This window comes from Rhineura floridana, chromosome 12 (assembly GCF_030035675.1).
Source record: "Rhineura floridana isolate rRhiFlo1 chromosome 12, rRhiFlo1.hap2, whole genome shotgun sequence".
Classification (NCBI taxonomy): domain Eukaryota; kingdom Metazoa; phylum Chordata; class Lepidosauria; order Squamata; family Rhineuridae; genus Rhineura; species Rhineura floridana.
In genome coordinates, this window is record NC_084491.1 from 34613849 (window position 1) to 34628649 (window position 14801).

At 42.4% G+C, this 14801-nt stretch overlaps 1 protein-coding gene across 10 annotated transcripts in view; it reads right to left on the reverse strand.

Moving 5' to 3' along the window:
* The window catches only part of LOC133368398 (opioid-binding protein/cell adhesion molecule), a 919374-nt gene that overhangs the window by 6256 nt on the left and 898317 nt on the right, over window positions 1–14801 (reverse strand). For 9 of the 10 annotated variants that reach the window (XM_061592598.1, XM_061592595.1, XM_061592591.1 and 6 more), the window contains one exon: window positions 13937–14088. In XM_061592598.1, coding sequence (XP_061448582.1) covers window positions 13937–14088 — 152 coding nt within the window. Of the gene's footprint in view, window positions 1–12585; window positions 12769–13936; window positions 14089–14801 lie in introns of those variants that run through there. The other variant, XM_061592592.1, reaches the window with a different exon arrangement.

Sequence of the window (14801 nt, forward strand, 5' to 3'; positions counted from 1 at the left end):
CTCAGATGGGATTTCCTGGAAGGGGCTTGGTGGGTGAGTTGGAAGGCTGCCAAATGTACATGTTTTGTTTTGTTTTAAGTGAAACTTTTCTACTTTCAAAGACATTAAAATGGAAACTGGTTGTTTTTGTAAGGTAAGTGGAAGAACCTTTAAGAACAAAATTGGCAACCACACCAATCTCAGGTGCCTGGTAGCTGGGCTTCCTGTTTTCCTAGGCTTCAATTAAATCTCGGGGGGAGATGCCATGAAGTTCTCCCGCCCCCAATCAGGCAGCTGGGTAGGCTGCAGAGTGCTGGGGAAATTTTTAATGGGGGGGGAAACCCACTCACACTCCCCCATGGCCATTTTACCCTGACAAGGTAAGCACAATTTCACACCTGCCAAAATGCACAAGAAAGTTCCCCAAGAAAGAGGCATAACAACAGAAGCCTCTTTTATAACAGAAGAAAACCTTTGAGAAATTGGAGGATAAGTTTCTGTGAAACACTAACCCCATCCCATTGGAGAATGTCAGCCCCTTCCCCTGGACAATATCTGGCAAAATGCCGCTTCCTCCACTTGCAAATAGGGTGCAGAACGTCAGGTGCAATTTTGGATCCAACCCAATATATATGAATATTGTAGAAGGACGCAATGACCCCTGTTCCAGTTCTCCTCATTTAGCCCATTGCTTTAATTATTATTAACAAACAATATTGTTTTGTTCTGTAATAACTGAATGAAAATTTCCCCAAAGACAATTTTCTCTTCCCCCCTCGTTGAAGAATGCTGCTCCTTCCTTGCAGAACATTCTCTCTCTCACACACACACACATACACATTTTGCTTCCCACAAATAGGGTGAGATTTTTGACAGTCCATTTTGTCTAAGTCTTCTCCTGTTTTTATCCACAAACACACACATTTCTGTTCTTATCTTGAACATTAGTTTCCAGAGTGACTTACTAATGTAATGATAATGTGTAACAATACAAGATAAAAATCCAGTCCAAACAGTTTAAAAGCAGCACATAAACCAGATCAATAGGGCACAAGGCATCATGCGAACCCAGGAAACTTGGTCATGAGCTGCAAAGGAAAGAACAGCCAGGGAACAGCAAGGACATATGGATAAGAAGTAAACAGGAAGACATAAATGGGGGAAAATAACTGGTGGAGAGAAGAAACAAATATATAACAGGAGCCATGCAGAGTCAGACTAGGGTGGGTGAACCTTTCAATTTCAGTTGCCCTTGGTTTTCCATTTTTCCAGTCTCAGGTTGCGTTATCTGCATTTCCACATCAGTTTGCAATTTTTTCAAAGAAGTTCTCATGAAAATTCACCAGCATTTTGGTGCAAATTTCTCCTAATATACACACGCTTGTATACAATTGTACCTAATATAGAAAGTAATTTCCCCTAATGCATTTTTGTATGCTATTTTCACTAATATATGCATTTTTGCACACATTGTTTGGACAGAGAACAACACTGCAAAATTCAGAGAAGTGCACATTTTGAAAGATACCTGTTTATGCATTGTTTTGGAAAGGGCAGATTAAGTAGGTGTGCCTTTAAATATGATCTGAATCAAACTTCTCTCCCATCCCTAAGGGAGACCCAAAAGCTATTGATGATCCTTTAACAAACAAGTGTAGATATGCAGGAGGCTACGGCACCATCTATTTTTATTAGGAGAAGAATTTGAAAATAACTTAACAAACATACTTTTGTTCCAGTGTCCTCTCTTTCAGGCACAAAGGCAAGCCTGCTAAAGGATCTGATTAGTCTGTAACAATCTGAGCAAAATCTGACAAGAGTCCACAGCAAAGGCTAAACTTGATAACTGGCCAGTGCGTTGAAAAACCATGACTCTTCTTGGCAGCAACTGACCTTGATCACTTGCTTACATGGATGCTGAAAATTCAGGCAATTTAAAAGGAACTCATTTAACTTTTAAGCATTCTTCAGCTCCTTGTAACTAGTTTCAGCTTCTTCAGCTCCCTGTAACTAGTACGGGCTTGGATTCTGCTTGTCTCTCTGCCATTGACATGTGACCCTGAGAAGATTGCACAGATGGGAAAGTAACTCTTGGTCTGCAAAAAGGTTCTCCCACCCCTGGATTAAGGGCTGGGTCAAACATTTTAAGCAACTTTCATCTTTAAAAAATGGAGGAGAAGGAAGAACAAGCAGAAGAACTCTTAGACCACCACATGAAGAAGAAGAAGAAGAAGAAGAAGAAGAAGAAGAACTCATAGACCACATCATTAATGTAACTTCTCATACATGTGTATCCTGCTACTATGACTGCTGGCACACACATTGCACACTATGGAAAAATGCATCTCCACAGGAAATGACTGCTGTGCCAGCAACAACATCTTCATGCTCCTACTAGAATGCTTCAGAACTGAGGAGAGTAGGCTGGAGCTGACCATGGTGATGATGACAATGTATGCAGTAAACCATGGAGCAAATGGCTATCAATGGTGACTAGTAATACCTCCAGTATCGGAGGCAGTATGCCATATCTTGCTTGTGGACTTCCCAAAATCATCTTGTTGACATCTTTGGGAACAGAGCGCTGGACTGGATGGGTGTCTCAACCCGATCTAGCTGTGGTTTTCATCTGTTCTTACTTCAAGAAGTTGTGTACAGCCAGTAAGGAATTGCTCACTGTAGAGATGCTGGCTTTGGCAACATCTGTGGGAAATGTACTGTATGTTCCTGCCACAAGACTCCCACTACCAACCAATAATAAATGGATAAAGTTCCAACTGAATGCTAGGAACAATACCACCTGCAGGGCATTCCCAACATCAAGCAGCAATGTGAGAAAGAATTGCACTGGCTTTGGGGAAAATAAGGGTTAACTAAGTTCAAATTATTCTAATTGTCATGGAATGTTCTCTCTCTCAGCAATCCTAAAGCTATTGTTCTGGATAGCATGCCATTTCATTCCATGAAGTGAAGAGGGCCTGCAGTATATAACTTGATTTGCAGCACTTAGCCATACAGTCAGTCAGTCAGTATCAGAACTAAAGTCTGGCTTTTACTCAACTACGTGTGTGTAACTGAGTCTGCAAGCCTGTACATGCCTATCTGGGAGTAAGTCCCATTGAACACAACTTACTTCTGAATAGGCATGAATAGGACTGCCCTGTGATTTGCCAATTGGAAAACAGAGGAGAAGCCAGAGGGAAGAAACACAAAACACAAGATGCTGCACTAGCAGGACTCTTTTATGTTCTAATGGAGAAATTGCTTATTCTTGTTTACCTCCCATCTAAACAAAGCAACAGAAAACATCTATCTTCAGTGTGAAAAAATGAAGTCTCTTTAGGATCAGAGGTGGAGCAAGTCCAACAATGAAGTATTTCTTTTTTCTTTTCTTTCTTTTCTACACCTATTCAGGTCCCTTGCTGCCGTTCCACACACACTTATAAAATGAAAGAAAAGGATCCGTTTGGATGGCGGGAAATTTCCCAGATTTTCTTCCACAGTGCTAAATGTGGCAAAACTGATATTCATCTGCTGTCTAAAAAAAACATTTACAGCAGCATTTATTTCGACTCAAAAAGGCTCAAATTGTGGCCGCCATTTGCAGATACAGCACTGCAGGGAAAACTCAATATTTCTGAGCCATCCAATATCAATTTGACCCATTTTTTAATGCCGGGGATCTAGTCAGAATACAATGCAACTCTCAATCTCACCTTGTAACTGCATTAACTAAGCACAACCGGCAAAAACTACAGCAAAGATCAATAGGTACTTTTAAAAGAGAGGAGGGTGGAGAAAGGGGGAAAATGTTTAGTACATAATTATACATGAAGTGAAATTTCTAGACACTCAACCATAATCTGAACTTTAAAAAGAAACATGAGCTGAGCTTTCTAACCTCATTAATTTTAAGACAAAGGGATAACAACTATTGTAATGGCAAAAAATTAAAAATAATGGCAGGAGGGAATCTAATTAGCTCATGTGTTCCTGAATAAGTAGAGAGCTACAAACCCATTTTCTGCAATGAAAAACCAGCTTAGCCAAATTGTTTCATTGCAAACAGAACTTTTATTTTGCTTAATTACAACAGAATGCAGCATTGTATTCGTGAGCAGCTACCCAGACAATCTTTGTAGAGCCATTCAAATGAGGGTTGTTAGGGAAAGTGCAGTGTTCTTTTTTCACTTTTTTTTTGGTTGGTACTTGGAAATCAAATGTTGTTAGTGCAAGCTCAGTGCTGAGATTGGAAGCATTTGTGAGATTTTCTATTGAGGAGGAGGAAGCTAATTCAAGTCTGAAGCAGAAGACAGCATCAAGCTGCAAAGAAAAGGGAAAAGGAGAAAACAGCAATGCTCTGTCTCTGCTGACATTAGCAAATGCTGAACTGACTGTGTCAGAACTAGGAATGCTACGACTAATAACCAGATGCCAATGATTTGGGAGGTGGGGGGGGGAGAGAATGCTCATCAGAAATAAAATGTGTAATGTCTGCATATTTTTCTAATGAGTTGACATTTTGCAGGTTTGGAGAAATGTAACAGAATCTATCGGTGCTGCTGTCAGCCAAAAGAGAGCCGGTCCTGTGATTCAATTCCTCCTCCAGAACGAAACTTGAGATGGTGGTGGTGGGGAAATCCTTATTCAAGGAGAAATGGAAAGGCCCTCTTTTTTAGCTGAAAGCATGGAATAGGGGAAAAAATTAAATGCCAGCTTGCTAGAACCAAGCAATTTTCATTGCTTGGGCACTTCTGACTTGAGCAGCTTTAGACCTCCAGGTTATCTGCAAGCAAACCCTTTGCCAGATACTATAAAGGATGGGGGGAGACGAGGGGTGTAGTTATCTGGGATCTTAAACCCCTTACTTTTTTGGGAGCAGGGTCCCTCATCTCCAGTGTCTTACAGGTCAATTAGCATGAAAGGGGCATGTGTTAGCCACTGGGAAGGGTCTTCTAACGTGCATCCTTTTCCTTTCCTGCTGACTGGAGCCCATCAGAGTGAAAGGAGGTGAGTCAGCCCCTGAGAAGACTGTTCTCAGTAGCTAACACACTCGCCTTTCATGCTGATTGGCTCCTAGGGATGTCTTTTGTGGGAGAAGGTGCGCACGGGAAGGACAGAGGAGTGTGGCAATGACGACAGAGTGCATGCAAGTGAGTGAGGGGGCGTAGCTGTGACTATCATGATGGGACCCTGCACTTCTGAACTTGTCACTTAACTACTGGGGGAGACACTGAATGCTGCTAAGTACATGCTTGTTTGGAAGAGGAACTTAACGACTATCTCTTATGATGAACAAAGTTGGGTTTCTGAAAAATCTGAATCCTAAAGACCAACACAAAATTGGGTTTGATTCCTGTCTTTTCTATGTCCACACATTGTCTTTTCTAGCATCAGGGCCACATTATCCCTAGAGAATGGTGGAGATATTGCTGATGCCATGCAATCAGCTTCATTTGGCTGATAAACCCCATGTGAGCAATATGGTTGGGATAGGTCCTGTCTGGCTTTGTATGCGGAAGGTGCTAGGTTCAATCCCCAGCATCTCCAGGCACAGCTTGGATTTCCTTGAATACCTTGTCTGAATTTCTGGAAAGCCACTACCAGTCAGCGTACCAATGCTGAGCAAGATGGACTAATGGCCTTACTCAATATAAGGCAGCTTTCTGCGTTCCTATACCCTGAACTTGCGCTGCTGCTAATCAGTATAGACTAGGGACGTGCTAGAATTCCAACCAATTTGGATTTGGTAACAAACGTTGCATTAATTTGCTTATTTGTTGCAGATCAGATTTTTAAGTAGTGATTACTTAGCTATTTTCTGCCTCTAAAATATTGATATTAAGAACAATATTTTTATTCCTATTTCCTTTCATTTATTGATATTTCCGTTACAATTATCAGTATTTCCTTTCAAAATATCAATATTAATATTGATAATTTTTGTGAGGGAGAGAACATGATACCGGCCTGTTAGGTCGACAGAAGCTTTCAAAACGGCACCAGCCAATGGAGCTCACCCCTAGTGTAGACCCATCCAGATGTTGTGCCATCTATATGTTGTGGGACTACACTCCTATCATCCCTAACTAGTGGCCATGCTGGGTGGGGCTGTTGGAAATTAGACTCCAACCTTATCAGTTGGCTGCTCCTGGTGTAGGCAATATGGAGCTATGTGAATCAATGGTCTGACTCTTCTGTCAATGATGTTCACACACACCACTTGTCTGTGCTTCCTATCTATGTACAGAATTTGTGTGAGCAGTTGTTTTTGTGGGTAAGCCAGGTGCAGCCAGCTCTCCCTCCTGAGATACAAGATGGCCAACCGGCATTGGCATTCTGTTGGCTCTTGAAGACACACCTGTTTAGACAAGCATTCCCTGGATCTCCTGACTGGGACCTATTTGAATTGCTGTTTTTAATCATTTCAGTTGTTGCACTGTTTTAATGGGCTAGTTTTATTATACTTTGTAATTGTGGATATTTATTGTAATGTTTTGATGAAATTGTTTTATTGTGCATTTAGTTGTGTGGGTTTTTTTTGTAATTTGTTTTATTTCTTGTAAACCACTAAGAAGCAATTAAATAGCATATAAATTGAATAATATAATATAATATAATTGAATGAATGAATGAATGAATGAATGAATGAATGGTGATGAACTCTCCTCCAACAGTGGCATCTTACTGCTTGAGTGAATGTGTACCCGCATGTTTAATGCATTGCACATACGCCTACTTATTTGCATCCATGTAAGATATGCAATGTCCTTTGTGTACAAATATTCTTGCTGGAGCTTTTGTTTTGTTTTAATGTTTTAAATATACATAAGTGTTCCTGTTACTCAATAAACGTTATGCACCCTTCAGCATCTGGGGGAGTAGGATGGATTAAAAAAATTGAATGAATAAAAACAAGTAACTTGCAACTCTAAAACAAATGGAGCTTGGGAAGTTCTGTTATGCAGTTCCCAGTGCATGCTATTTGAGTGTAATTCCAGCATTCATGAGTCACAGCTCACTAAATCTTGCCTTCATGTTTTAACGCTGTAACCAGAAAAAAAAATTGCCTCTCATTCCCTGTGCTCTCCAGTTTGAGGTGATGGATCTAAACTGTAAATTGACATCAGTTTCATTCCAGTTCATCTGCTCTCAAGGAACCCTAGCAATTGTACTTTGGAGAGAATGTTGAGAAGTTTTAGGCAGAACCCCCAGCTGCCCCCCCTCAAGGAAAATAAAACCCTGACTCCCTTCAAGGAGAGACTGTTTAAATGAGTGTTGAGTCTCTAGTGATGGCGTCTCCTGACATTATCGCAGGCAGGCAGGATCAAAGACTCAAGCAATGCTTTACTAAGGAGAGGTAAAACAATTGGGTGGTCTTTGTAGCTCATCACAATTTGTGGTTGCCAAGAACCTCTCCTGCCCCAAGATGCAGGTCCTAGATTTGGAAGTGCAGCATGAGGGCAGAGCCAAGATCCTGCCCCACCTCAAAGATGGATGGAGGGCTGGAGCTTCTACCTATCAAGCTGTGCTTCAGAAGCACAGTGCAACACCAATGAGTGTCTATTCTCTTTTCCATTGAGATGTGGGGAGGCATGGGAGGGGATCATCACTGTGGTTGCGCTATGTTCCAAGTGACTGCATCATGTACAAACTCTCCACCTGATTGTGTGGGACCTGGTAGAAGGATCATCCACACTGCCACACTGTGCTCCCAAGGCCCTTTAAGAACCCCCAAAACATAGCTATAAAAAGGAGGTTGGGGCTTCTCCTCCCACTATTTGGCTTCCAAACAGATTATGTAGCAGACGAGGAAATACTTCTGTCTGTCAGAGGCCCTGAGGGAGAGCTGCTGCCTGTCAGGGTTGACCAGTGATGGGGAATCCATAGGCCCTGCCGATGTTGGAGAACAATTCCTGAAGGCTTAATTGGAGTCCAATGACATCTGTGGACAGCACAGGTACCTCTCTGATATAAACCCCAAACTCAGCCCTTCATACTACCCCAATGAAGATACAGATGAAGAGGAAATACAGCATGGGCCACTTGGGATGAGGTGGGAGTCAGGGCCCTCTGGGCCCTTCCAGCCTGTAGACGTAGCTCTACCACCTTACTCAATGGAAGGGTGACAGTTCAGTGGGAGAGCATCTGCTTTGCAGGCAGAAAGTCCTAGGTCCAATCCCTGGCATCACCAGGTAGGTCTGAGAACCCCCCCAGTCTGAAATCTTGGAGAGCTGCTGCCAGTCTGTGGAGACAATACTGAGCTAGAAAAAACACTTGGCAGCTTCCTATGTCCCCCCCATACCATCCATAACTTTTCCACAGCATAGAAGTCAGTGCCTGCAGAATCAGAAATGGGACCTTTAAGTCAGTAGGGGCCACTTGTAGTTCAGACTTCAGTAGCCTACACAAGGTTTCAGTTGCCCCCAGCTCTTTGCTGAGACAACAGCTTCCAAAGTTCAGCTAGCAGAGTCACTGGGAGCTGTCCAGAGTTCTGACTTGCTGAGAGAGACCTGCCTTTGACCTTTTCCTTGGGCAGGACTTGACCTGATCTGCTTTCCTGATCAGATGTGATCTGTTTCTTGCTGAGGACCCCAAGCTTGAGCAGAGCAGGATACCTAACCCTAGTGTAGACAACAGTGAGGCTAGATGAACCAACAGCATAAAGCAGCTGACTATGTTTTTAAGCCCCTTGGCATACCTCAGAGTTCAATGCAACTTTAAGGATGATTCCTGTTCCTTTGCAGTGGTGGCAAGATATTTGCCACAGCCAGCAGAATTGTGGATCCCTTCCCCCGGGGCTTTGATTGTGACTTTGCCCTAAACAAATATCATGTATATGCGTGTGTATGCACAAACACATGACAAACTTTTGAAAAGCCACATTAGAATTTGTGCTTGTATAAAGAACAAGCTGGTGAGCATTTCCTTTGCCAAAGTAACCCTTTAGAAAGCACTTAATCTTTTCTGGGGAGCTGCCACATGCAATTGGTTAGAAAATGCCCTCTTGATCTACAAGGTCCTTATTATAACACGGATATGCCAGTATGTTAGGGGATCGTCATCCCATCTCCCTCCCTTGTAGGTCAAAATATCCTGCCTTAGGCACAATGTCTTAGTCCAAGATGCATACAGTAACTAGGATTATACATTCCCCTCCCCTCTCGTTAGGTCAAATTACAGGAGTTCGTTTCATCTCTCCCCCCCCGCCCCCGCTGTGCCTTCTGAGAGCACTCACTGCTTTTCAGATGAACAGATTCAAACTGGGGACTGTTCCACTTGATCTCATGCACAGCTTGAAGTCATTTTCATATATCCTCTCATTTTGCTTGAACATTTGTTCTGTCGCCCTTCATCCCGCTCTTGATGTTTGGTGTTTCTGCATCACAGTCACCTTCTCATTCACTGTATCAGCTAAAGGTTCTTCAAAATAGGGGTGGAGAACCAGTGACCCTCTACCTAATCTTATTGGACTCCAACTCCCATCAGCCCCTGCCAGCATGCCTAGTGGTGAGGGATGATGGGGTTTTTAGTCTAAGAACTTCTGGAGGGCCACAGATTCCTCCCCCGTGCTTTAATACCTAGACTCCTTGAGAATAGGTGCATTTGATTCCATTTCTAGGACTCAGGTGTGTTGAAATGCACCTAAAAAACCCTCAACCTCTTAATGTGTTAAAATATACCTAAAAAATCTCCAGCATTGCCATAACTTAATTTGGCAGCCTCGCCACACTCAGCAAGAAGCAACCCTGAGTCATGTGGGTGAAGCAGCAAAACGCTCAAGCTCTTCATTAGGTGCAGACACTCTGAGAACAGATGTCGCTGTGACCTCATGCTTATGTACACATACCACCTCTGTAATCTGGCTCAGTGGTGTTCAGATTGTCTTCCAGGAAAGCTGGCTGAGGTTCCTCTGAGGTTCAGCAGAAGCTCCTCAAAGTGAAGGCACTCCTACACACACACCCTGCAATTTAGCTATAATCTGAGGAGCAAGCAGGAGAGGGGCCTCCCCAATCTGGTAATGGCCAGGTATTTTAGCAAAACAGGTAACAAGTCCATGGTGCCATTAGGCCTTTGATGGGGCTGTAGACCCTTTCCATTTGGTCTGCCGAGAGACCAACAACATTTTGCTCCTCCTTTCCTTGTCCTATTTCCATTGAGTCATTGAAGAACTGTAACGAAGAACTAGTGTCTGAGTTTGGTCGTTTTCCTTCTCCCTCCCAATCCTTTTTTCTTTTTGTGTCATGACTTTTAGATTTTAAGCCTGGGGACTGTCCGTACTTATGTGTACAAGCTATTGTGGGAGCCCCTCCTTTTTTCTTTTTCTTTCTGGCTGAAGAGCTGGGTAGAAATGCTTCAAATAAATGCCATCTTCATTTGTTAGGTTCCAAATTCCTATGATTATTATTACATTTATTACTTCCTTTGGTTGCCTTTCCTTAGCTCATTGGATTCTTTTCTCTTTGTTCCATTCCTCTCTTTTTTTCCCCCTTCCCTCTTTTAATGCAGGGATGGAGATCCTGCAGCCCTCCAGATATTATGGGGCTACAGCTTCCATCATCTAGATGGACACAGCTTCCATTGGGGAAAGGCCATAGCTCAGTGGTAGAACATCTGCCTTGCATGCAGAAGGTCCCAGGTTCAATCCCTGGCATCTCTAGGTAGGGCAAGGAGAGAATCCTATCTGAAATCCCGGAGAGCTGCTGCCAGTCAGTGTAAACAATACTGAACTAGATATCCTGATTGTCTGTCTCAGTACAAGGCAGCTTCCTTAGTTCCTGTGTTCCCCACCCCTGTGTTACAGAGGCTTGGAAGACTTGTCATTGTTCTTTCTTTGCTCTTTCTTTAAATAGTTCACATTCTCCCCTTTATAAAACAAAACTATTTTCACTGATCTCATGATCATGCAGGTGTCAACTTTTATGAAGGTGTGCATGGAAACATTCAAGGAAACATTCCTTGCATATATTAGTTCTCCCTTTGCCCTTCCAGTTCCTCCCCTCTCTTGATGTGACAATATTTAGCTTTTTTTAAAAAAAAACCTCAGCACAGTGCTCGTTTCAAGTGCTCTACAAATAAACGCCAGTTAGAACAAAGTGGGAGACAGCTTGTCTGCCATTACTGATCTTCTCCTTGCACTGTGAAGCCCCAGGGGAGTGGTCAATTTCCTTGATAGTGATTCCTTCACAGGGAGCAACAGTAAGGCATGGCCAGCATCCAAAGTGAGCTTTCTGCCCTAGAACACTTCCCAGAAGCCTCTGCAACAGGCAAGGTTTCATGGCAGCAAGGTCAAAGGCCAGTCTCATCCAGTAATCTGCCCTTTCTTCATGGCCAACCATTTACCTCTAGAAAGGCCACAAGCAGTACAAGGAGGTAATAGCTCTATTACGAGACTGATCATCAACAACTGGCATTCAGAGGTATATTGCCTTTGAACCTGGAGGTTGCATATAGCACATAGCTCCCTCTAGTGGCATACTCCGGGGGTGAGTGCTGATAGAAATGGAATCAAAGCAGACCTACTAAGAAAGCAGAAAGAGGTACCAGCATGCTTTGAGGAACCCTGAGGTTTGGAGAAGTACAACCTCTCTCTCTCCCTTTTTTAATCCTAACTGCACTCCCTACCGCTAATCCCCCCCCCCCAAAAAAAACCAGGATTGAACATGTTCAGTAGTTGTGGAGTGTTCACTATACATTGGAAAAGGAAAGTTGGAACATAGGGGTCTGGCAGGGGAACGCCCTGCTTTAAGTCCTTACAGCTTATAGTATCCTGAAGGAGGGAATGTCTGCAACTAGGGATGGGTGAATCTGTCCATGTTGGTTTCTCTCGGTTTCTCATTTTTTCCAGCCTTAAGTTCAGTTCTCCACATTTCTGCATCAATTCCCCTAATTTAAAAAGAAGCCCTTATGAAAATCCATCCATGTTTTACAGTGAACATCTCCTCCTGTGCACATTTTTATTCAAGTCTCCCTAAAATACACATTGTTGTAAGGAATATTTCCCCCAATATTCTCTCCAACGTAATGCATTTTTGCAGGTTATTTTCACAAATATATGCATTTTAATGCAAAATTTACCTACAGAATGCAGTTTTGCACACATCACTTGACTGGAGAACTGCTCTGCAAAATTTGGAGAAGTGTGAATTTTGAAAGGATGGGTGTGTTTTGCTTCATGTACCATTTTGGGAAGTGTAATTAGGCCACAGCTGCACCTTTAAATGTAAACCCAATCAGATTTCTCTCCCATCTCTAGATACAGATGCCATTAATAATGTGGACAGCTTTTCTATTTGTAACACACAGTGGGGAAATCTATCTTTCTGCCATGGAATTGCTACTGCAGCATAACCGGAAGCCCCCTCAGCACCTCCAGTGATCACCATTCTGAAAGGTTAACACCTGGTAACGGGTTGACAGTAAGTCAGAAACGTCACCTTTGAAGAAGTGTGAATTTTGAAAGATTCCTGTGTTGTGGATTGCATATTGGTTCGAAAAGTGTGAATTAGATAGTTTCTCACTAAAATGCAAGCAAAACTGAATGTCTCTTCCATCTTTACTTGGACGTTTTCTCCTTTTTTGTTGCAACTCTCACCATGGCTAGTAGCCACTGACATACTTAGGCTGCATGAATGAGATGATGCTGAAAGATGTCCCTGAAGCTAAAATGTTTTAATTTTTTTTGCTTTAGTTCTTTCCTTCCACGAACTTATTAGCCAGTCATCCCCATCTGTAACACCCATCCAGGAAGCAGCCATTTTCCATTACGACACAGCGGCGTTTGGTATGCTGCAAGCAAATAAAGGAAGGAGTCATGCTTGTACCAACCTGCCAGTGCTGGAGGTTCACTTATCTCTAAAACAGAAGACACAATGGCACACATGGAGAAGAAAGAAAGAAAGAAAGAAAGGAAGAAAGAAAGAAAGAAAGAAAGAAAGAAAGAAAGAAAGAAAGAAAGAAAGAAAGAAAGAAAGAAAGAAAGAAAGAAAGAAAGAAAGAAAAAGAAATGTTCATATTTCCAGACAGTTGAAGGAATGAAGGAATGAACAGATGGATTATTAGAAAGAGGGCCCATTTTATGTAAACAGAGATCACAGCAATAATAATATGGATGTGACAGGTATGACAACATGTAACACAGTCATGGAGGATGTATGACAACTAAACACTGTCAGTATCTACAAGAATCTATGTGCATCTGCGTTGACAACATGACAGTAGAAAATGCCTTGGGTTTCCTAAGGTTTACAGATGGTGCATTAACTGTGTGGGTTGGAAACACAGGGGCTAGGAAGTAAGCAAGCCTAGCCTTCTTGCATTAGAGTGAGTGTGTGTTGAGCTCCAAATCCATGCTTCAGCTATGGATTGATTGCTGACAGCAATTTGATGTGTTCCTTGAAGCCAAGTCCCTTTTACTTGTAGCTACTTAAATATCCTTAAAACGTCAAGCATGAGAAGATGTTGCTATGAGCTTCCTGTTTAATCGTTGTTACCCTTAATACTTTCCCCAGACTCCCAGGTTGCTAATAAAATGAAATTGCAAACATGCCAGTCCTTACAAAAGAGAAACCTTGAGACTGCAATCCTAGACACACTTTACCTGAGAGTAAGGCTCATTGAACTAAATGAAGCTTACTTCTGACTAGACAAACATAGGACTACAGTACTGTTAGTTTCCCAACAAACTGTAAGAAGTAACAGCCTTATTTTTTATCTGTCCTAAAGATTTCAGCCTAGACAGAACTCTACTATACAATGGGACAGTCATTGGTCCTTGTACCTCATTACAAAGCGTTTTAATGGTCCAGAGTCACCGGCTGGTTCCCATTACACAGAGATGTTCCTCTTTCTGAAATTCCTCCTAGCAAGGCTCCACTGTTATCCCACTCTCTCCACCAGCACAGGCAAAGGTGTATGGCACAGAAGCTCCATGTATTATAATGGTTTGTGTACCTACCATACAGGATTATACTGGCATTGGTGTTCCCCAGCTTGTTGATGGCCACACAGGTGTAGTTGCCATAATCTTTCTCTGAGACATTGAAGAAGGTTAGTGTGGACATCCGACCTTTGTTCTCAATTCTCACTCCATCCAGCCCATTGGCTAATCTGTGAGAAGACATGGACCTCTATTAATCCACATAAGCTAGAAGTGGACTTTATTCCCTTCGCAGAACTTTTAAAGGGGGAGCAAAAGTGCAGTGATAGGTTTTAGCCCATGAATGAGGAGCTGTGATCCTCCAGATATTTCTGAACTATAACTCTCATCATCTCTCAGCACTGGCCATGCTGGCTGGGACTGATGGGAGTTGGAATCCAACAACATCTAGAGGACCTGCAATTCCCTGTTCCTGTTTTAGCCCCACCATCTCAGAATAGAAGGTTCATTCCCAAGCCCACTTTCTAAGGGCCAAAGCAAACTTTATGATGAATTCAAGGTGGCTACCCTAATTCTTATTTTATGGATTATATCCAGTTAAGTCTTACTCAGAGTAAACCCACTGGAATTAATGGATCTAAGTTAGTCACGCCCATTAACTTCACTGGGTCTGAGTAGGACTAACATTGGATAAAACCCATTGTTTTTAAAGAACGAATAATAAGCATTTATTATTATTATTGTTGTTGTTGTTGTTGTTGTTGTTTGCATCTGTATTCTACCCTTCTTGTAAATAACTCAGTGTGTCATACCTGGTGTCTGCTTTTCATCCTCACAACAACCCTGTGAGGGAAGTGTGTTGTCGAAGAATTGTGTTGTCTGGAGAATATGTGAAACCCAGCAATTCTCCCTTTAAATGCCCCATCTGAGCCTGGATGGAGCC